We start from the raw sequence: 23,047 nt of genomic DNA on the forward strand, positions 1-23,047 counted from the left end.
TAGATTAGTAAGATTCTGCCGGGACCGACTGAGTATAGACTGCTGCTTCTTGATCCTGGTCGCCACCAGGATTAAAGTCTAGATTAAGGTACACAAACATATAAATTTGGCGAGGTTCGTAATAGTTATGACATTGTAGATTGAAATTGCTTATCTGAGGCTCATTATAAAGATAGTGAATATTGCATGTTAGCGATATTTTGTTACCGGTACTCAATTGCGCTTCTCCTTATTGACTGTTGCTTTTAGGCTAATCCTCAGGGATCTTGGTTGAGGCTTCGGGTCCCCGGCGCCGCCCGGCAGATCCCAGTTATTGACTGATGATCATGTTATTACAGAATGTTTAATGATAATTGCATACAAACTATGTAATAAACGAGTTCTGCCGTTGTCTTGCATCGGAAACAATCAACCAAGCCGTGAAATGCCACATCACCAAACATGGCAAAAAACAGAACAGCAATTGAAGGTTGCTTCAAAACAAGAGAAAGTCTCAAAACTGAAAATGACAGAAGGCCTTCAGAACATATTCAATGGTATCTGACCCGGTGACGGTGCTATTTATTGCAAGGTAAGTTTGTAGACAGTAATTATATCCATAATATGGCGCATATCAGTAAATTAATGGTTAAAGCTGTCGTACCAGCACAAGTTCAGCCATTTGAACATCATTTTGAAAGTGATTCCACCATATTGTCTGTAGTTACTGCAGAAAATCAATCATGTAAATTATTTTGCGAGAGAGTAATGAGAACTTGTTCGATACATTGACCACATCGAGAAATGTTCCCCATGATGAAGATCGGTTTGTGTCAGAGGCAACTCTTCTCGTTATTTTCATCACTAGTTTTTGCTAACATATCAATTGTACAAGTGTAGATGTATATTATATCGATTTCTTACCCGGTGGTGTATTGAAGGGAACGCATTCACAATATCAAACGATCTTCTCATACATTCAGCGATTTCTAATGAGATTTTTTGCTTGTCGTCAAATGATCGGTTTCAGTATTTTTCACCATCACTAGCAAATATGCATGTGCAATTGTGCATTGTACATGTGTAAACATACGTAGGCCTATAGCCTCAAATCCTTCTGAAACATTCACATTTTTTTTCAGAAACAAGCTACATGGAATCGCAGTCAACATGCGTGACAAAGACGAGTGATCTGCCACCTGGTATGTAGCTTCTACTCATTTGGATTTCAAGTCGAGTTGATATTTTAAAATATACAATCTTGCAGTTTCGGAGGGTTTGGCAAACTTTTGCTCCACTGCCCCAACCATTGTTATGTAAAAATTTCCCACTTTGTACTTAGTTTTCTAGTGAAGTGTATCTGCGAACGATAGAGTTGGAAATGGTGTTTGACTGCTCGAAAGATTGCTGATTACCAGTGCAATGCACATAGTTACAATCCTGTAACAATTGATATAAGATGGTGTACAATGGAACCTGACCGATTATATCGCTTTGCCGCTAATATAGACTCGATATCACTCTTTGAAAGAATTATTGGTATCGGCCATTGGAAATGAATATAATAATATGGGCAGTTTTCGTGAGGTCACAGCATGGTGATAGGAAGTCCATAAACTATAATCTTTTACCACTAGACTGAGAATATTGATATATTTCACATATATTACACTCTACAGGTGTCCTGATACAGCCTTTCTAGATTATTTCCTGTCCAAGTATAGCATTGGCTTTGAAGATGCCCTGAAGTTTTTCAAATGCGCATTTTAAGGTATTCCACACCATTTGAATATAGGCTATAGTGGTTATCGGTGAAGGAGTTAGATATTGGTTTCATCGGTATCGGCCCAAAACTCCAATATCAGTCGGGCTCTAGTATACAAATACAATACAATGAAAACTACCAATTCTGCACTTTGTGATCAGCTGGTTGCAGAATACAAGTTTTTAATGACTAGAGACTGACCGATTATTGGTTCACCGCTCATATCGAATGGATATCACACTTGGAAACAGATATTGATATCAGGCAGTAGAGGAAAAAATATCAGCCAACAAGGCAAAGAGAATTTCCAAATGATTTCTTTGTGATTGGCTTCTTAATACAAGTTTTAGTTTAATCATAGGTTACTACCTCATCGCAGAGTCAATATGAACTTCTTTCAATTCAGAAAAACAATGAGCTGAGAATTAAACTGATGGTGTCCAAGATTGAGGACTTCAAAGAAAGAAAAGACATGAAAGACGAAGAATGATATTTCAGAAAGCAAGAATTCGAAATGCGTATTGAAGAACATGCGATAAAAATGGAAAAATATAGATTAGAACTTGGACAATTGAGGAATTAGTGACATATGTAATGCAATATTTCTTTGTTCAATTATGTCAAGTTATCTAAATAGCCGAATACGCATTTTCTGAAAAGCAACATTTCTTTATAATATTTCATTGTGCCTGCCTGCCAAGTGTTCCTCGCCTTATAGGCAACTTGGATTTTCTGTGCGCAGAGACCATGTCAGCACTGCGCATTTGCGCACGTGAGTAGCTTAGAGGGAACATTGCTTACAGGTATTATCGACGGTGCACATTTTTTAAAATGCAACATTTCTTTATAATATTTCATTGTGCCTGCCAAGTGTTCCTCGCCTTATAGGTATTGTCGATGGTGCAAATATTTCAGTACATTTTTTCAATTCATATTTGTCAATTTGAATACAAATAATAGGACACCTGCTCTTTGTTTATTATCTACAGTGCAATTGTAGTTGAATCTTTCATTCCACGAAGTCATGCACATTTCATTCTCTTTATTATTTTTACACCAGCATGGTTTACCGTGTTCGTTAAAATTTTAAAATAAACATAATTAGTAGAAATATGTGTTGATCTTATTTTCAAGATAGGCTATTGCGTCATTGTATCCAACTTCAGATGTTATATCCGTAGCTTCCTCGGGAGTAACTGCAATATCAGGAACTGGCTCATTGGTTTTTTTAGCAAAATTGTGCAAACATATTGTTGCAATGATTGCCAGGATGGTGTTTTCGATTTGCATTTGCATAGGATTTAGCAACATCTGGAAACGCTGGTTGAGAACGCCAAAGCATTGCTCGATCAGCACGCGTGTCTTTGAGTGCATATAGCTGTATTTTTTTTCTTGTGCAGCCTGTGGATTTGTTAATGGAGTCATCAGGTACATTTTTAGAGCATAGAGCCTCTGTCTCCCAGCAAAATCCCATTGTATTTTTTCTGGCCGAGCTTGTATTTTAATCTGGAATTTGAAAAAGTTCTCGAGTCATGAGTACTCCCTGGCCATCTCACAACAGCATTAGTCACTACCGGTATTCTCTTGGCATTGCAGTCCATTTGACAGTTCGAAGAAAAATATCCTTTCCTGCAACGATAAGCTTTTCTGGTACAGAGTCACCTGGGGACTTTATTGGGATATGGGTACCATCAATGCAACCGATGACATTTGGAACTCCACCTATGTCAAAGAAATCACTCTTTGTTTGTAACAAATCATCCAATCGTGGGATAAATTTTCTCTATTCTCTGATAATGCCCGAGAAATGCAGTGGATGATTCGGCGTGCAGTTGTCCGGCTGCCACCAATCAAGTCAGCATCTGTTTGTTGAAAATGACCGTAGCAAAAAATCGGAGAGCACAGAGTAATTGCATCATGGGGTGCAAAGCTTGGCACCGTACATCCAACCATGGGCTGTCTTTAATCATGTCCAATAGAATTACAGTAGCTCCCTTGTAAAATCTGTAGCGGTCAACGAATTCATTTTCTGGGTATTTTACAAATGAGTCCGATATGTTTGCCAAGTAATGCCTGGGCATGACAATTGTATTCTAGTCGTCCGAACTGCCATCTACGATGTCCAAAATATCCATACTACAGACAGTAATAACAACAGTACCAGTTTGCAATGCCGTCTTTAGAACTTATAACTGTGAATAAACTACAGAGTAATATGCATTTAAGCTGCGAAGTGGCTTCAAATCAATTTCATAAGTCTACCTAGGAAACGATGGCATTCATAGCACATGACCAAAATCGACGACATTTCCAATCAGCATTGCCAAAGCATAATATTTACTACGAAGTCGATGGGTTGACATGGCAACCTTCCACGGATCACTACATTTTGCGTCATTTTGACGCAATAGCGTCCTACATCCTGGATTTGTAGATCTACTAACTTCGCACGAACATCCAATGTTTTGGCGTGCGGATCATCTACTTCTAAATCGGGAGATCTCGGAACTCGCAGATTAAGCGAAAATCCAGGATGTTTTTACTCAGCTTTTTGGCCTCCACCCTATGAGTGCATGATGTGCATATGCCGCTGGACAAAGAAGTGCAGATATAGTCTTTACGGCTTTCTACGTCATGCACCACCCCTCCATGCTATCCCAGTAATGCATGAGCGCCAAGCAGGGAAGCCATGGATACCAGTGTTACTAATCAGGTCTTTGTCTGACCCGGCCGGGGATCGAACCCACGACCTGCAGATCAAGAAGCCGGACGCTTCACCATTACGCTATCTTGTCGGTTAAAATTTGGGAAGCTGGCAATTAAAAGAAAATGTCACTTTAAACCAGCGCTTTTCCCGGGCTGATTACCAGTTTGCACCATTTTGCGGTTATTGTGACCTTTGGTGAGCACTGAAAATAAGACAAAACATGGACAGAAGTCAAAAATAAGGGCAGGTCTCATAAGGACAATTTAGTTTCACTGTTTCAGTTTTAACATTAGCATTTTGTGAACCCCTAAAACCTAGACAAGACCGTCTCTCATTCTGAAGCAGACAATTTATACCCGGACACGATTCCCTCGACTTTCTTCCTGCTGTACTTTTCCGATGAATTTCTCGGCCGCTCTCTCCACCGTCATTCTCAGTTCCGTTTCTCGCGCCAAAGAATCTTGCAACGTGTCGTATTCGGACTGTAACGACGCAGTCGGTTAGGTATCGCCGTGACGGCATTCAGTCACAGCTACGTTACGTTTAATTTTCTGTAATCGTCACGTGCCAGCGACAGTTTCCTTTTCAAATCCTTGTAACGCTGGTCGTCTCTCGGTGTCTGTGGATCTGGCGAGCTGGTGATTTTCTGCGAAAATCAAACGTTGGTTTCCAGAAAACATGATGACTCGGTAGACTATTGCAGGCAAAGCTGGGCTCAACCATTCGAAAACTCAAATCAAAGAAATGAAACACACACTTTCACATCAAGCGCAATATTTTATCAAGGAAAATATAGGTTCAATCAACACCGTTGGAGCTAGCCGACGCCGTAGCTGAGCATCGATGAAACATGTTGCACAATGTACAAGGATGTAAATATTCATGGAATGACATTTCTGTCAAGTGGTGATCAACCACCGCAATGGTCACAATAAATAGGAATAGAACGCTGCATATTTTCGTCCTTGGTGTTCTGCGGCATATACACTGACTCATGATATACGTACGATCTGTGTATATAAGGGCTGTTGAAAAAAAGACTTTTTCTTCAGATTTCACTGGGTATGTGATAAAATTGTTAGGTTAGTGAAAACAACGCTGCACACCCACTTTGGCTCAATTCCAACCAGTAGAAGCGACATTCTTGCAGTAGAAAGTTTTGAATTTATCATTAAAAAATAAAATAAAAATTTCAAAATTTTTCCGTCAACCCCATAAAATTATTAGGCTGTCCGTAGAGATGATGCATGCAAAATTTGGCTCAATTCCAACAACTAGAAGCAAAGTTATTGCAATAGAAAAATTTCTAATTCCATGATTTTATAATAAATAATTGAAGAGTTAGTCAAAGTAAATACTATTTTATTCAAATCTAAATTTTTCTACTACAATAACTTCGCTTCTAGTGGTTGCAATTGAGCTAAATTTGGTTCTTTTGGTTATTTTTTGAACAGCGCATACCGTTGAGTCCATGGTGTAGGCCTATATATGCCGCTGGACAGGAAAGGTGCAGATATAGCCTTGTAAGGCTTTCTATGTCTTGCACCACCTCTCCATGCTATGCTATCCCAGAAATGCTGAGGTCCAAACGGGGAAAGAGAAAGAGGGAGAGTCTTTATTTTCATCCAACCAAAACAGACGGCAACGATGGTGGTACAGAAAAAATGCATGCGCAGTATTCGGTATCAGATAGGAATGATCGATATGACCGTCAACTAGTCTGATCACACCAGCATCAAACATGTATACTTGACTCTGTATACAATCAGGCTGTAAAAAATGTTGGTTTAAAAAGGAAAATAAAAAAGAAAAAGTAAACGATGGTAGCAAATGATCAATGAAGCAATGTCTGGGCAAGATAGGACAACAGTGTTAATATAACGACAGGAGGTGATCAAGTAGGTCTTTTTTGAATCTATTATAAGGCAATTCACTGATATCTTGTGGTAATTCATTCCAGATGATAGGTCCTGAATAGTCGATAGATCTCTTAGTTAGGTTGCTATTCGGTGAGGGCAAGTAGATAGATCCCTTTGATGAGGATCTCGCGTAATGGGAGTGGACATTTTCAGCAGGTATGAAAAAATCATCAAACACATGAGGCAAACTATTGGAAGCCACAGATACCTGTGTTACTAATCAGGTCTTTGGTCTGACCCGGTCGAACCCACGACCTACTGATCAAGCAGCCGGACGCTCCACCATTAACGCTATCTTGTCGGTACAAAGCGCTAACTATGGTTAAGAAATACAAAATATTTTGGATGACGCGATACATATTTAAACGTTTCACGTCATTCTTACTGGTATGACATCATATTAGGTGACACTCAAACACGCTAGGCCTACCCAACACAAGTCGGAATCGAATCATCTACAATAGCGACATATTTCGAAATCTGTAAGAAAACCGTTCGGGTCCGCCATGCCGCTTATTTGTTTAGCTTTAGAAATTTCAAAACATCAAAAAATCATAAAAAGTTAGCGACAGGTTCAAACGAGTGAGTAAATTCCTATAAAACAATAATACCAATTAATGCATACCTTGCTCAATTCTTCCGATTGTCTGCGATCTGACATGGCCGCCTCGAGCCTGTACTTGTGCACTTCGTTCGAACGGGACACGCGTTGATGATCAGTTTTCAGCTGTGAAATAACACTTCCGATAAGCGAGATAATTAAGTATACGTGTACGGGCAACATGAAGGATAAGAGTCCAGACCGCATTTCATATTTAACCCAGCTTTATTGTGATCTCAAGGTTGATTTATAGTCGGAGATAGCCAGTTATTATTTGACTCCAGTGTTTCAAACCATTCGAGCAGTTTTTATTTTTAGAATACTATCTTGCACTTGTTTGCAGCGCCATTTTAAACACCGCAGCAGTCGGCCATTGTTTTGGAAATGTGAAATCTGGGATATTCCTTGTCAATATTACATCGTAAATATCATTAATCTGAATGTAATTCAAATGTCTCCCATCCCAAAATTCAAACACTGCACTCACAATACGCAGCTCGTTCTGTATAAGCTCCGCCATGTTCTTGTACCGCTGCACTTCGGCAGTTTTCTCGGCCAGCACTTTGATGTGATGCGCGATCTCCATACCGATGGTCTGTTCCGCGTCGAGCTTCACCTTCTGCTGCCCGTCCTGCAATGCCTGCACCAGAGACTGTTGGCATTTCAGCATCTTCCTCAGGGCACCACTCACGCTTTACAAGAATGTCGAAGGTTAACGTCGGCTTTTGAAACAACACAAATTTGAAACTACCCGACGTTGAAAGCCTTCACACAATCTTCTGGGTTGTCGGCGTCCACCATGGCATGGTGAGTGTAAGCGATTCTGATGTCAGCGGCGATTTTACTTTGAGAAGCGTTTTCCGCTATAGATGATAGTTCGGACTTGTACCTTGAATAAATGATAGCTTAAGACATCCAAAAGAAATAGTGGTAGAGACTGGCAGACATTAAAGTCTGGCACGCTGATTTGGTGCAGTGCCCACTGCCCAATCATTAATGGTGTATCACAATCATCTTAGGGGGGAAATACGCCATGTCCTATGTGTAATTGCCATTATTACTTCACTTTATTACACTCCCACTGCTTATGTAGTGAGTACACATTGTTGTGTTGAGTTTTGCATTGCCATGTCTTAATGATTTATTGTAGAATAACTTCCATGAAGCCTATCTCAAAGTCAGAACAAAGTCAATATTTTCTGCGATTTATCAAAATGTGACATGTTTCAACCCTTACTTCTAATCAGTTGCGTTAACTTTACAAATACACATCTGATATCAACTTCATTTATCTACAATAAAGCCCTAGCTGAGTAAGAAACTATTATTTGTAGTTCATGATTTGGACATTGAGACGTCACAGTCTTGTGGCAATGATTACTCCCCATTGAAACTTTCATCCTAGCTACACAGACGGACATATTATTTCATTATTATTTTTATCATTTACTATCATTCATCGTACACACCAGCACGCCCGGCTCACAATCAACAGCCCCTGAAACTATAAACGGTTGGTATTCTACTAACGAGTGTATAACGCTGTCCAATTTTAACGCTTGCGTGCATAGTTTGATCAGTTCTTCCTTGCGTTGATCCTCCTGAAGCACTTGCTGGACTTGAATCTCTTTCTGGTGGATTGTCATACGTTTTTTTTGCCTGGCATGAAACAAGGAACAATTGGTATGAAGAACCAAATTTGCTGCATGCAGCGCACATGTGTTATGCTATCCGAGAACGTTCGAGTATGTCAAACTCAAAGAAAATTCATCATGATCCTTTTGAATACATACTAGCCTGCAATTGAGGTTATTGGAATACGACTCGGCGTATACCTTGACGCGACAAATGGCTCATGATTTTCATTACTCGTCAATCCTATCCTAGGGTTCAAATCTTTCGTATAGGGAACTGTTTCGTTTATGCATCTATGTTGGTATCCTTTGACTTAGATTTGTATAGGACTAGTAATTGGTGCAATTCATTATTCCTCCAGTGTCATTTGTAGCTGAAATTCGTCATATATGTTTACTATTCTCTAAACGAGTAGAATCTAACAGTATCATAGACATAGTACTTTTGATAGGAAGTGACCAATTTTTCCTCCAGCGCTTCAACGTTGGCGTCGAGGTCCTTGTAAAGTTTGTCGCAGCGAGCCCACCCTTTCACCACTCTGACATACTGTACAGAACAAAAAAACACGGCTCAATTAGGCTTTTAACAAACGAGGATCTCGCAATCACCTCCTGATTATCCACTTGGAAGTCGGGATCTTCCACTAATTTCGTCAGTTCTTCCAAGTCGGGTATCTCGTCTTTACTCATGGTCGTGAAAGTTCCGATGGTAGTGCTCCCGGAAGCACCGCTGCTGCTCAACACAAATTAACACAATTGTGTAGCATTTAAACAATGTTCGCACTAGAATCTGGATGATACCAGCACGCTGCTGCAAGGAATCAACATAAAATCAAATTGTCAAGCTGGAGGTAACAAAACAAAGCCTCAGTACAGTAGTCGCACTCAATTCTCCACCTTCAACAGATAACCCTACTGTCTGACATGGTGTGTTAAAAATAGCTGACAAGCAATTAGTGTAAAACCTCAGGAAGCATGCACATCGTAAGAAAAGAATCTTTTCAGGACATTTAAAATTGCTATTGTTAAGAAATTAAACCAGAAGCATGAAAAAAGTACACTTGACATCAGAAAACCATACCCTCAAAATAAAAGTCCTAGCAACAGGGTTTTCTGATTTTCTGATGACTCGACTTGACTCGAGTCATTTTCTAAAAGATACGGAAAAGACTCGACTCGAGTCAATCTGTGTATTGACTCGACTTGGACTCGAGTCATTGCGCATGACTCGAACCAAGTCATATGACTTGAGACTCAGATGGCCAAGACTGACATTTCATTGTAATTTCGAAGAGAAGTAAAGTAACCACACTATTGGGATTTCGTCTATTGGTACCGGTTCTTGAAAATGCGATCAGAAAGTGCTAAAAGTGAAGAATATTAGTATATTATAAATTCGAACCATTCGATATCACCAAACAGAGTTATAAAAAGTGGGTTTAACAAGACTTTAACTGGAAACTGAGCAGTCAACACAATGACTTGGACTCGGACTCGAGTCATAATACCATGACTTGGACTCGACCCTCTGCTCGATGACTTGGACTCGGACTTGACTCGGTGGTGAAGTGAAAACGACTCTACTTGACTCGAGTCAAAACTATAAAAGTGAGATTGAATTGTGACTCGGAGCCATGTGACTTGGTTACAACCCTGCCTAGCAATTTCACTGCAGACAGGTAACAAGTAAGGAATCGCAAGTACCTTCCTTTGTTCTTCTTCCGTGCAGGCAGCTTCACTATGTCGGTAGATGGTTCCGAGTTGCGCTTCTGCGTGTCAATCGATATCTTTTCCTTGTTCTTGCTATCTTCCATAGACACTGCGTTCTTGCTATCTTCCATAGACACTGCCAAGAAAGTGTGAGGCAAAACCGTGCAAAGGAACCCTATAATCGGCTGGCAGAAGCAAGGCCTTGTCCGTTGGTTTAACATTATGTGTAATTGCAATCTAGGATAATGTTTCTAGCCAATTGAAGATATATTGTTCTTGTCATGCCATAAGATGTTTCCACTGGTGCTCCATTCAGGTTCAACCATCAAATGAAAGTACTGGTCCAGCTGTCCACATGGTCTTGCATACTACGCCGCATAACAGCTATTCACGGAGTCATCATCACCGGGAAATGACATAGGGGCATCAACAAACCACCACAACAGCCCGTGCAATATGTTGGAATTGTATGGAGCTCCACCACAGAAATAAAAAGAGAATCATCATTGCAACATTTTAACTAGACAAAAAATAACGAGTGTTCAAATTTGAGATTTTGTCAAAAGTCTATTTTGAACTGTTGAAATGCCTAAAAATATTTGAAGACCTTCTTTGAGGTACAGAACTTCAATATACAATCGAACATTATATTCATACTGAAATAAACCCGAGTAGTATCGGCTGACACTCGTCAGGGGTAATCGTCAGCAACTAGTCGAGATACGATTGTTGATATACAATGTTATTTCCAATTCTCTACTAGCTGCTGACGATTACCCTTGACGAGTGTCAGCCGACAATATTCGGGTTCATTTCAATAAGAATATACTATGCAATTGAATAGCAACACTCACCGTCTCCGGATATACCGGATGGTTGACTCCCAACCATTGAGGGTTCGACTTGAGAATTTTGATGCCCAACTTGAAACTGCACCGGTCGTGATGAATCCTCGCTGAAAAGCAGCGACGGTCAGTAACAAAGCACTTCTACAACTTTTGGACAAGTAGGTTGTGTCTGCTTGCACTATTGAGTTGAGTGATTATATTTTAAGACTACTTCCACTCCTATTTGCAAAACACAACTTAGATTTCTACCTTTGGATTTTGAAAAATAGAAGCTACCGTAATTTTCCATGTATAATGCACGAAGTTTTACCAATATATTTTGTCTTAAAATCAGGGGTGCGCATTATGCATGGATACAACAAGCCTTGAAAAAAATCTCCCTCGAACTAAAATTTGAAATCACACCTTTCTTTGTGTCTGTTTTCAATCGCGCGTCACATTTAGTCATCGTGCCCGGTACTTCGTATTGTCAGTGTTACGTGCTGCCAATTAGCATGAGTCGTCTGGGCTGCACAACAGCAAGCGATCTCCTGCTGAGTTGATTTGCAGTTTGCATGCGAGCGAAATTAGGTCATTGATTGCTGCACCCGGGCGTGGGTAATTTATCACGTCAACGACAGGCCTGAACATGAACAATCTCATATACCACAGGCCATGTGCGCAAGATATAATCGCTGGCCTGAACACTACAGTCGCATCTCTAACAGGGTTGATGCGCACGATATAATCGTTGGCCGGAGCAATCGCATCTGTGATAGGAGGCTTTGGCTGCTACTAACTATCGTTTAGATCAGAGGTCTCAAACTCAAATGTGCTCGCGGGCCAATTTCCTACTTTTTGATGGCTCCGCGGGCCGCAACACCAATAATAGGGGAATTCAATGTATTTCAAAGTAGGCCTAGCATAGGTCTACTCCTGATAACTAGGCTATATTGATCAAGTCACTGCCGAAGTCAAATAGAATCAGCGTCTGATTTTACCTTCGAATGTCGGAACAGATCAATAACAACTTGAACATAATGGATCTGTGCTATAGCAATAGAAATGTGCAATCGACGAAGAATCCATTGGTGTTACAGCTGTCAAGGGCAGACTACGACTAGCTAATACTCGCCACATTAAATTGGCGATAATAACATATATAAAGATACCCAAGATGACACGGGATGTAACCAGCTATACATCAAAGGGGCAACGTAATGCCAATGGCGGCTGCCATACCTACCTGCTTAGATATCTTAATAAGCTACACAACTCAAGCTACGACCTTTTGATATTTTACTATTTCTCCTACCAGTTTGATAGTTTGTTCATAGTGCCCTATATGGTGTGGACACAAGCAAATCACACCGCTCAGTGAAATTGGTCAACGTCACACTTTCCATTTGGTCAAAGGCAATTTGACGGTTGTTGTTGTTTGTTTGGTAGTTAAATATTGTCGAAGACTTCAAAATGCAAAATGCCGTCACGGGCCGCACAAAATGGTCTCGCGGGCCGCGTGTTTGAGACCTCTGGTTTAGATAATGGTTAGCGATAGTTATGTTATGATTGTTCAACAGTGACATCGCAAAACAGAATGATATCGAAAACTAAAACATAACTATTCATGTACTGCGAATTACTGCGAATGCAGGGTGCGTACTAGACATAGGTACAGGCTTTTTCCCAGAATATACATGCCATTTTAAGGGTGTGTATAATACATGGAAAATTACGGTAACTCAATACATCTTTAAAGATTGCACCCATTTGTGGTGCCATTGGTCATTTTGCGTTAGTTGCCCAAGTATGCGACCCACTGCAGGAGATCCTATCATCGTCCAACCATGAAATGTAATATGGACTGTATCCTTGCTCCAGATTTCGCATATTAATAGTACTTCCTGTTGTAATCTCCATTGAGTATATAAGTGTCTTGAAACACGTGCTTGAGATGAGACCCATTTGCTAAACTACATGCTAATCCGACAAGATAGCGTAATTGTGAAGCGTCCGGCTTCTTGATCGGTAGGTTGTGGGTTCGACCCCCCGACCGGGTCAGACCAATGACCTGATTAGTAACACTGGTATCCATGACTTCCCTGCTTGGCGCTCATGCATTACTGGGATAGCATGGAGGGGTGGTGCAAGACTTAGAAAGCTGTACAGTGTACAAGGCTACATCTGCACCTGCCTTGTTCAGCGGCATATGCACATCATGCACTCATGGTATGCATATGCAGTATGCACAGATCGTGTGTAATGTATATCATGAGTCGGTGTATATGCCGCAAAAACATCAAGGACAAAAATAGACTATGTCCTTTCCTTTCCAACGTCTAAAATATACTCGTATGACTAATATCTGTGTTTTGAGAACTCAAACGACCGGCAACAGGACTTCTTAAATTTAAGTATTCAGAGAGCTAAAAACTACGATATTTGGTTAGCTATAATTCTGATACAGACCAACCACAGACAATAACCATATGGCTGCACCCCTCAACCAAATATACTTCTTGAAACTACACACTCGATTACTGTTCAATCCTGTCATTTTCTACTGCAACTTGAAGTAATTTTGACATGACTCGAAAAGTTATTGAGTAGAAATTTACGGCATTACTTCTACTTTCACTCAAGTAGCAACGTTGACTGCTGTCACCGCATTTGCTGGATATTCACTCAAATCAGTTAGCAAAAGAGTAACTGGGCACAGTCCGACATGTCGCTACCTGTCGGTAAAACTAATTTCCGGTTCCAACACCGATAGCTTGCGTATCGTTTCCTTTTTCACCCCCAGCTCCATCTTCAGATGTTTGATGAGCATGTTCTGGTCGCCCGTGTCGCCTTCGACCCGAGTCAATTTCTTCCGCAGCTGCTCGATCACGTTGTTGGCCTGCGTCAGTCTTTGTTCCGTGCTTTTCATGTTTTTCTCCTGCTCCTCTTCCGCCTACGATGAGTTCAACAAGTGTCGTAGTCAAAATCGTCGTTTAATCATGCAGTGTCGAAACGTGGATTGTGAAATTCAACTCGGAAACGGCTACAAGTTGGTAGAGAGTGGTGTAAAGATTACCAGAGTGACCAACAAAATAGACCGAATCTCGCTAATCACAGTCGAGAATTCACAGAAATACTAGTCAATTCTCAAGATTATCGGACCTCGATCTGACATATCATCCTCGACTATCAACACAGGCGTGATTCATACCCATCATTAGTCGTTTTATGTTATCCCTTATTTCTTTCCATCCAGCGTACATGCCTCTTATTTACATCAATCAATCAATCAATCAATGGACAGATTATATTTTCATCTGCCCAAGACACACACACAATGTAAAATGCGATATACAAGACACACAATGCGATGTAATGAACAGATAGGGGGATGCCGAACGACCAATCAGTTCGGGACTCTTGAACCGGCATCCACCTTGATCTAGTGCCCGGTGTCACAGCGTTTTCTGATGTTATTCTTTTTAGAAGCTACTTGTTGCTCTTTTACTTTCTTTATCGGGTCTTTTTTCTGGGCTGTTTTGTCGCCGTAAGAACAACGACGTTGGGGACGAGAAGCCCAGAATTACCTCCGAAGGCGGGAATTGAACCCGGGCCGCCTGCTTGGATGGCGACGACGCTCACCACTACACTATCTCCCCCATCACCTGGGCATAGATGGGTGTCTGATTTCAAAGACTACTCCAAGTCGTTTCGACACCTTCCTGTCTTTTCATCGTATCGGAGTCTTGTGATGTTTTGAAATGATGAAAATATTAATAAACCTAGGCTAAGGTGGGTGTCTGATCTTAAAGGCTACTACAAGTTGTTACGACATCTTCCTATCTTTTCATTGTATCGCAGTCTTGTGATGTTTTGAAACGATGAAAATATTAATAAACCTGATTAATTGATTGAAACTGATACAGAATACATCTCCGTCACTCGAGGTCGTCTGTAACAAAGTACTTATCCATCTTCAGAGCATTCAACAATATTTAGGGCATGTGCACTACTCATTGAAGTGCTTATGCCTGACAGATTTCAGTTTTCAGAAGAGACTCAGCATATTATAATACATACTCTTTTACTTACTTGGAAATAGATTGGAAACTGTACCTAGTACCATCAACCCCTCAGTTACAGGATTCTCACCTATATTACTACAATACATAGTCGCCTACAGAGCAAATCTGAGAACCCACTTCTTTGGCAGCCTGCTGCAATTTTGCGACGGTGACCTTCAAGTTGTCGCGTTGCTTTGTCGTCTCCGCGACAGTCACTTGCAAAGTGGCGACACGGTCTTCGTTTTCTCGCATTATCTGCGAGAGCATGATGTCTCTCTCTTTGGAAATTCTGTCGGAGCTCTTTTCGACGGGGAGGTTCATGGCCGGCTCGGCGTTGGAAGCGATCAGAGCCTCTCTTTGACTCTGGAGTTCTTCGACTAAATTGTTGAGATCGGCGACCTGAAAAAATGTTCCTTCACGCCATTGCAGAGCCGGTACTCATACGAAACATGTCTAATACAAACTCGGCGCATTTATTCTTAACACAGCTTAAAATAACAGCAGAGCATATTACTATCACCTATTAAGAGAGGCTAAACACGTTATACAAGTTATAATATGAAAAGCAAGGAAATAAAAACCGGCACCAATTTCTAGTTCTACACAGATGGCGAAATGATAAAATGTCGAATGATACGCAGAACAGTCTTAGAAAGGCAAGGAGACTAATTGAAGTCTTGTCTGTTTCGGAGGCGGTGGTGTTCCGTTCATACAATCCCAACCACAGTGAGTCTACGCAAGATATTTTCCCACATATCTGATGAAGAAGTTGAGACAAATCTAGATTGTAGCCCGAGTAAATGTTATTATGCAGTGAATGTCCATTGTATTAGAATTCCCTGTGATGTTGTCAGTTTTACAGGACCATAACTGTATCTGAGTGAGCTAGCAGAGTGACAACGTATAGCAGAGGTGATCAAAGTAGCCAAGAAAGCTACTCAAGTACGAGTAGAAGTACTTCTTCAATGAGTCACCTAAAACTAGTTGAAGTAGAAGTAGAGTTGACCGACTTTGAATCTACTCAAGTAAGTAGGTAGTTTTGAAAACAGTCTTAATGCGTTCGCATGGACTGTCAAAAGCTGCGTATTGAGCTATGCGGAAGGTGCAGAGAGCTCGATTCGCATTGATGCATACCAGGAGGTATCAATATTCGACTGAATAAGCATTATTTCGCGTCATGGGATGCAAATTATAGTATTGATATGAAAGTGCGATACTAACCATTTGTTTACTAGAATACCCCGTTTGTGGCGCCCTACCCCATATTATAAGGCACCAAGTTTAGGCGAAGAGCAATACGTAGAAGTTGTATCGGATACGGTTTCATCACTTTGCGCGATTAGTATACGTTAATAACAAATATTGTGGATCTTAAAAGTTATATTTAGTGTAGCTTTATTTTCGGAAAATAGAGGCATTACTACACTTGCTTTTGTCCTGTAGACAAAAGAACTGAAAGTAATTAGAACTGAAAGTATGATACTCGCAATTGAAAGTGAAATACAAATACCACTTCTAAAAAGTGGAAAATATACTTCATATCTTTTGTCCATAAAGCTTCAAAGGTGATCTGCTGAAACAGGTGTAACGTTGAAAAAAGCTGGATTTCCCAGATTAGCAAGACATGTAATGCCTGCTAGATTACGATATGATATGTAATTGCTAGATTGCGAAACGGTAGTTTCAAACGTTATGGTGGGTCACATTTACTGTGATGAAATATTTGATATGGGCGACAATGCGGTGTAAGAGGAATCAAGCAATCCGGTACCTAAATTATATTCACTGATACTTTCATGAAAACATATTTGTCACTCCACTACTACTATGCGCGAAGCGCAACAAAATTTCTGGGCTTTACTTGACTTTTATGAATATTAAATGTTGGTACTTCGTGAAAACAGCCCCGAAATTCCTCAGGCTATCTTTCGTATTGGGGGATTAAACTACTTCTACTTGACAAACTGAAAATAGCGAAAAGTAAGTAAGTAGATCACAAAATTTTATGAAGTAGAAGTAGAAGTAGAGAAAATCAGATCTACTTGAGTAAGTACCACAAGTAGAGGAAAACTACTTGAGTACTTCCAAAAAGTAGAAGTACTTCGTTACTGACCACTTCTGACGTATAGAAGCATGGCTGGAATCGTGTTGTGTGGAAGAAATCTGCACTGATCTGGCATATTTTTCTGGTGTCAAAAAGCACTAAATTAATTTATTATTATCTATTACATCATGTCATAATATGGGCCTATATTTCTATACAAAGACTGCACTATTATTGCAGGGGTATAACCAGTACCCATGTATCAGTCACTGAAACACGAGTCATCTTTTCAAGTCTTATTTCACAAAATGGCTTCGTACATATAAAGACACATTCACGTAACAGGCGCAGTAAATGATAGGAACAGAATTGGAGTAAAAAATGCCGAATTGATAGATATAAACACATGCACGGCTTCCAAACATGAGTTTAGGTTGTCTCATGCACAAGCAACCTATTAGTTTGCACCATTTTTTGGATTCGGTCGAATTTCTTTTTCAATTGTTACATATTTCAAAGACAAAAATAGCAAACATATGTTTCTCTTTACCTTATGACGGTATTCAGTCAACTCCACTCTCAACTCATCGGATTCCGCACGGATCTTCTCCCGCTCCTGGGAGATTTTGGCGACGAGGCCCTGCGCTTTTGTGCATTTCTCTCGTAGCTTCTTGAATTGCGAGGTGGCGTGATCTAACTTGGCCTTCACCCGTATCAGTTCGGTCTTCGTATCTAGCAGCTGCGTCTCCAAATTCTCAATCTGTACATTACATCAATCAGTGGCCATCCTCTATTTATTATTACTTGAATATAATGAATTAACCACAAACCAAAACAACGGTTGATTCGACATTACAAGGTTCAAACAGAATATTTGTGAAAAAAAAGTCTTCTAGTTTCTTCCTAACACTCCAGATAAAGTAAACTCATTCAATATATACCAGGAGACAATGTGAGAATACATGATGGATAACTGTGGTGGAGCTGCAAGGTATTTTCAGAAAACTAACACCGCATTTTGATTCAAAAGGCAAACAGGAATAATTGTTGTTTCATAAATTTCTGTGTTAACATCCAAAATAATCCAGATATGAACTAAAAAGATATAAAAATACGAACAAAAATACCGAAACTCAAACGGTTATTTCCAATCTCAAAATGGATGAATATGAAATATTGGTGTCGGTGTAATCGCCATTAATGAGTCACGGTCTAACTTGCCTTGACTTCCTTCTGCTCCATCAACATCACCATCATCTTGAAAAGATAAAGAATCTTCACGACCTTCATCTTGGCCGGTTTTTTCAACATTTTCATATCATACAGCGCAAGGAGCATATCCCATATCTCTCTGCAGATTCGCTACAAGACAAAAAAATGCTTTCCTAAATACAAGCGTTCTCCGAGTCGAATTCCAAATCCATACCTTCCATTCTGAGGACAACTCATCATAAAGCTGTTGGGTCTCCTTCTCTGAGATGTCACACAGTTCGCTGATATCTAATAACACAAAATCACCGTGATGATAGACATGGTAAAAATACCGCAATCATAAAAATTTTAATATTTACCTTTGATCAAAGCTTTTGTGTCGCGGACAAGAGTGTTGTTCAAATGTGGTAGATACTTGTCGACGATCAAAACCACATTATCCGCGTTACGCTTACTGCTGTGAAATGATACGTGACCCCTGAAACAGCAACATAACTAAAATAAAATGGTGAGTGACCTAAACAAAGGAAACGTTATCAATTTCAATTAAATGCACTGAATGAACAAAAAACCAGTTACGCTTAACACATATTACAACAAAATATAGACCTATATTCTTTATGCAAAGAGATTATATTATAAATTTACGAGCATTGACCTCGATCAAGACTACACGATTTTCGTCTAGACACTGGTTGGACTAGGTACTATAACGTTTGGATGAGGATAATTATACTTTACACTACCCGGTATTTTTTGAAGTATGACATTAACTTGCCAGGACATTTTCTATATTAGAGCCGCAGCAACGTTGCCTTTTTGAATCGTTCGGAATTGAGATTATACATTTGTACAATCTATCCTGACCTCAAGAACAAACTTAACTTGAGTCAGATTAAATCTCGTAATGAACTCGGTTAACGACCACAACTAACCTTCTTTCGTCATTCTTCTCGTCAAAGATTGCTTGCCCGATTTCTTTCAATTTGTTGATGATTTCGTAAGTGTGCAGCAACGCACCGGAGATTTCGTCGTGAGACCTGTTGGCGCTTGCCTCGCGGCTTTCCAGCCCGCGCTCGAATGTCCGCAATGTCCGCGCGCCAAGCTCCGCTGAAGTGGCGTTCATCCATTCGTGGACGGATTTTACAAGGTCGGTTCTGAAAACGCCGGTAAATTTGATCGATCCACAAATAAAGACAATATATAAAGTAGAGCAGTGGTCCTTAACCTTTCTAGCTTGGGCGCCAGTAAATTTCAAAACAAATTTAGGGGATCGAGCGAACCTTCAAAAATCAAAACAAGCCCAACATTTAATTAAGACAAATGCGTGCAACTCAACAGGAAATATTGGAAACTTCAATATAATGAGAAACTTGCTTCCGTCTTTACGATATCACATGCGTTGTATCGGGTTCTATTGAAGTTGGAGCACGACAAAGTCTTGTTAAGAAACATTAACTCGACTGTGATTCTTCACTTTCGTATGAAGTACTGAGACTTTGCGGTTTGGTAGACTCAATGATAACGCTTAATGTCGCTAAATTGTGCTGTTGTTTTTATTTTTGTTTAAAAAGTCTTTTTAGATCTAACATATAACTGGTGCTAAACGAGTTGTGTTCTTCTTTTTAAAAATTCTGTATAACACTAGCAGCATTGTGACCAAAAATTATCTGTTATGACGCGGTGCAGCAAGATGTTCGAAATTTTTAAATCAATTAAAAATTTGTAATTTGATTTCTCTATTTAACGGACAGCGTCCAACTTCTTACATTTTGCGATTGAGGTATTAAATTGTAATGTTTGGCGGACCGACAGAAAAATTGACCCAATGGTTCGCGGACCGGCGGTTAAGAACTACTTATACTGTATAATGAAATCCCTACTAAATCCCATCGGCTAGATAGACTGATCATGTCTTGAAATTGGTAAAGGCAAACTTGTAGATATATCAAATATACTTCGGCCATACAGGTAAAATAGTAGAATTAAACCACAAACTTGGTTTTGGTGCAGTCGGAAAACGTGTCAAAAGCGGCCGATACAATATTATGCTCGTCTGATCCAACGCCATCAACATCAAAGCAGAACTGTAAAATAGAAAATTGTGTTCCGTGTCAGTCAACACGACTGCAACATGATAACTTACATCGGGAGGTCGATAACTTATTGCTTTTGTGTTATCCAAGCAGGCTTCCGGCAACTCTGGCGAGTAGCCGCCCTCGTTCAGTGCATGGGATATTCGCTCGTGGACATCTCGTAACTGAGAGGTTAGCACCTGAAATGAAATAATGTAGGTCTAAAGTCTTGCTGGTATCAGAACTGATAAAAGTTACAAAATTATACTAGGCCTATCAATTATATTACAATTACATCTACATTCAGAAAAATCCAATTACAATCACCACTATCACTATATTTCACATAAATTGTGAAATTGTACACTCCAATTACATTCCGAATACCGTACTTTTAGTACACAACGTAATGGTATCCAGTGTTCTTTAATCTGGTAATGTAACATTTTCCAAATGAAATTGATCGATTAGATTCAGTTCACTTAACCGTAGCTCTTCGTGTGGCATTGTGTGTTAATGGGAGTTAAAGGTAGGCATAGAGAAGTATGATGAAGCAAAAAATTAACAAATTGATGTATCAAATCAATTGCAGTTTCTCTACTGCAATTTCACAACTTCTTCACTTCAACATGAATTGTGCGGTGTGCTTGAGTAAACCGCATAGTCAGCACAAATAATAGAAAAACACAAAGTTCAATCTTGGTGAAAGTGTCCCACGATACCCGAGTGTAAGAGGACTATATTGTTGTGCTTTGATTGTGTTCATGCAAAAAAAAACACAAATGTATTGAACCAAAATAGGAAGTGATGAATTCATCACATTTTTATAGTCCCACCTCACATTCTAACATCAGAGGCTGGGAATATTTCGCACCAGTATTTGAAATCAACAAATTTTGCATGCCAGTAGGCCTACATTTGTAAATTTGATGGGCACATGAATTAAAATTCGACATGAAGTTGTAGACCTCAGGCCCAATGGAAATTGGCTTGTGTGTCACAGAAAACTGGTACACGCATTTAACAAACACTGCTTTAAAAGTTCCTTAGCAAATACCTAATAGAAACAATCAAACTAGGAAGGAGCTACAATGGTTTTTAGCATATGTTCCAAGATAGCAGTGAAATTCAATGGTAATGGTAATTAGGGCTGGGCAAAATGATTCCAGTCAAGTAGTAAAACATAATTTTTTCGAGTACTGAAATTATACGCTCCTCGCCACTTAAAGGTAATTAATCAACGAGAATTATAGTTTTGATATTAATCTTCACTATTGGATTGGAGCCCTGAAACCTTGAATGGCCGTATCGTAGCACAAGAAACATAATTATAGTTAAAAACTACGAACGTTAGCCTACTGGAAATAGCACATTTCCGAAGTCATGATCATCCAGAACATTGTCACCAAGTGCAATGAAATCGGAATGGTCGAAAAAATACCAAAGCATCTTTAATGTGATGGATAACAGGCTTTATATTCTTTGTGGTGGCATAAAAGGTAGGCCCTACATATTTGAACTTTGACATATTCTATTCTGTTATGATGTCATAATGAGTGATACTCGATTAATCGACTCGGAGCATATTATGTGATTCAGAATCGAATCACTCAGGTACTCGATTTTCCCCAGCCCTAATGGTCATGTCATAATTTATCTTACCAAGTCATTTCATTGTTCCATTACCGCGGTCATTATATGCAACATCTTTGCACAATCGCCCTCCGCAATATATAATTTCAACAATCCTCAGCTGACATGCAAGGCGTACTGATTACAAGTGTAGGCCTAATTGAACTTTTTTAATGAATAAACACCAGATTCTCAAATAATTTCAAGTAGTCTATGCTAATTACTGAATAAGCATAGACTTTTTGAGCTTTGACTAGTTAAATGAAATGAAGTATTCTTCAACAAAGGCATAATAAGAGGTACAGAACCTCAATATACAATTGAATAATCATATCAAAATATGCAATACCGTACACGGAAATGTTTTTGAATACCGGTACTCACATTGTATTCTCTCCTTCTCTTTCCTTGATGAGCTCTACTTTGAACCATCGCCATCGAATTGATATCAGATTGCGAAGCAGATGTTATCAAGGAATGGCCGTCATTCTTCAAGGAGCTCAAATCAAGCATATCAGCCATTAAACTACTCATCTTGACGACAGTATTTTTAACCGCTGGCTATGAACTGCTATTGATGACAGTCAAGATAGATCACATCAGACGAGTACAAGTAATAGTGAGATAGCACTCACCAAATAAAATTCATGATGGTTTCTAGAAGTATTACACCAATTTCTATTTATCGTTCGCGCAAAACAAACATTTGAGGAACTGAAGAAACACTAAGTCCCTCAGACCTAATGTCTTTCTGCCGGTACATGGCTAATTCCCAAACTTCCTGGGGTGGTGGGTATTATAGCGTGCTGGTTATTTTTACTCCCACCAGTGGGTTAGAAACCTCAGTCGTGTTGGAGGTTTATTAGTAGGCTACAGTA

At 39.7% G+C, this 23,047-nt stretch overlaps 1 protein-coding gene and 1 long non-coding RNA gene across 3 annotated transcripts in view; one reads left to right on the forward strand and one right to left on the reverse strand.

Annotated features, from left to right (window-relative positions):
- LOC145445256 (uncharacterized) overlaps nt 1–23,047 on the reverse strand; it is a 37,389-nt gene that overhangs the window by 10,985 nt on the left and 3,357 nt on the right. The window contains exons 2-21 of one of the 2 annotated variants that reach the window (XM_080323424.1): nt 22,554–22,668; nt 20,609–20,737; nt 20,461–20,549; nt 19,398–19,619; nt 18,822–18,940; nt 18,677–18,750; nt 18,472–18,612; nt 17,801–18,010; nt 15,345–15,605; nt 13,878–14,095; nt 11,170–11,270; nt 10,310–10,424; nt 9,215–9,338; nt 9,049–9,152; nt 8,502–8,630; nt 7,723–7,860; nt 7,459–7,663; nt 6,996–7,097; nt 4,993–5,097; nt 4,808–4,933 (exon numbers count right to left, since the gene is read on the reverse strand). In XM_080323424.1, coding sequence (XP_080179550.1) covers nt 4,808–4,933; nt 4,993–5,097; nt 6,996–7,097; nt 7,459–7,663; nt 7,723–7,860; nt 8,502–8,630; nt 9,049–9,152; nt 9,215–9,338; nt 10,310–10,424; nt 11,170–11,270; nt 13,878–14,095; nt 15,345–15,605; nt 17,801–18,010; nt 18,472–18,612; nt 18,677–18,750; nt 18,822–18,940; nt 19,398–19,619; nt 20,461–20,549; nt 20,609–20,737; nt 22,554–22,607 — 2,766 coding nt within the window. In that variant the 5' untranslated portion in view covers nt 22,608–22,668. Of the gene's footprint in view, nt 1–4,807; nt 4,934–4,992; nt 5,098–6,995; nt 7,098–7,458; nt 7,664–7,722; nt 7,861–8,501; nt 8,631–9,048; nt 9,153–9,214; nt 9,339–10,309; nt 10,425–11,169; nt 11,271–13,877; nt 14,096–15,344; nt 15,606–17,800; nt 18,011–18,471; nt 18,613–18,676; nt 18,751–18,821; nt 18,941–19,397; nt 19,620–20,460; nt 20,550–20,608; nt 20,738–22,553; nt 22,760–23,047 lie in introns of those variants that run through there. The other variant, XM_080323423.1, reaches the window with a different exon arrangement.
- LOC145445254 (uncharacterized) lies at nt 324–2,213 on the forward strand. Its single transcript, XR_013916938.1, has 3 exons — nt 324–571; nt 1,122–1,181; nt 2,151–2,213. It is a non-coding gene; the product is annotated as an uncharacterized LOC145445254 (long non-coding RNA).

This window comes from Botryllus schlosseri, chromosome 8, assembly GCF_051294905.1.
Source record: "Botryllus schlosseri isolate E-star chromosome 8, Bs_hap1, whole genome shotgun sequence".
In the NCBI taxonomy this organism is placed as follows: domain Eukaryota; kingdom Metazoa; phylum Chordata; class Ascidiacea; order Stolidobranchia; family Styelidae; genus Botryllus; species Botryllus schlosseri.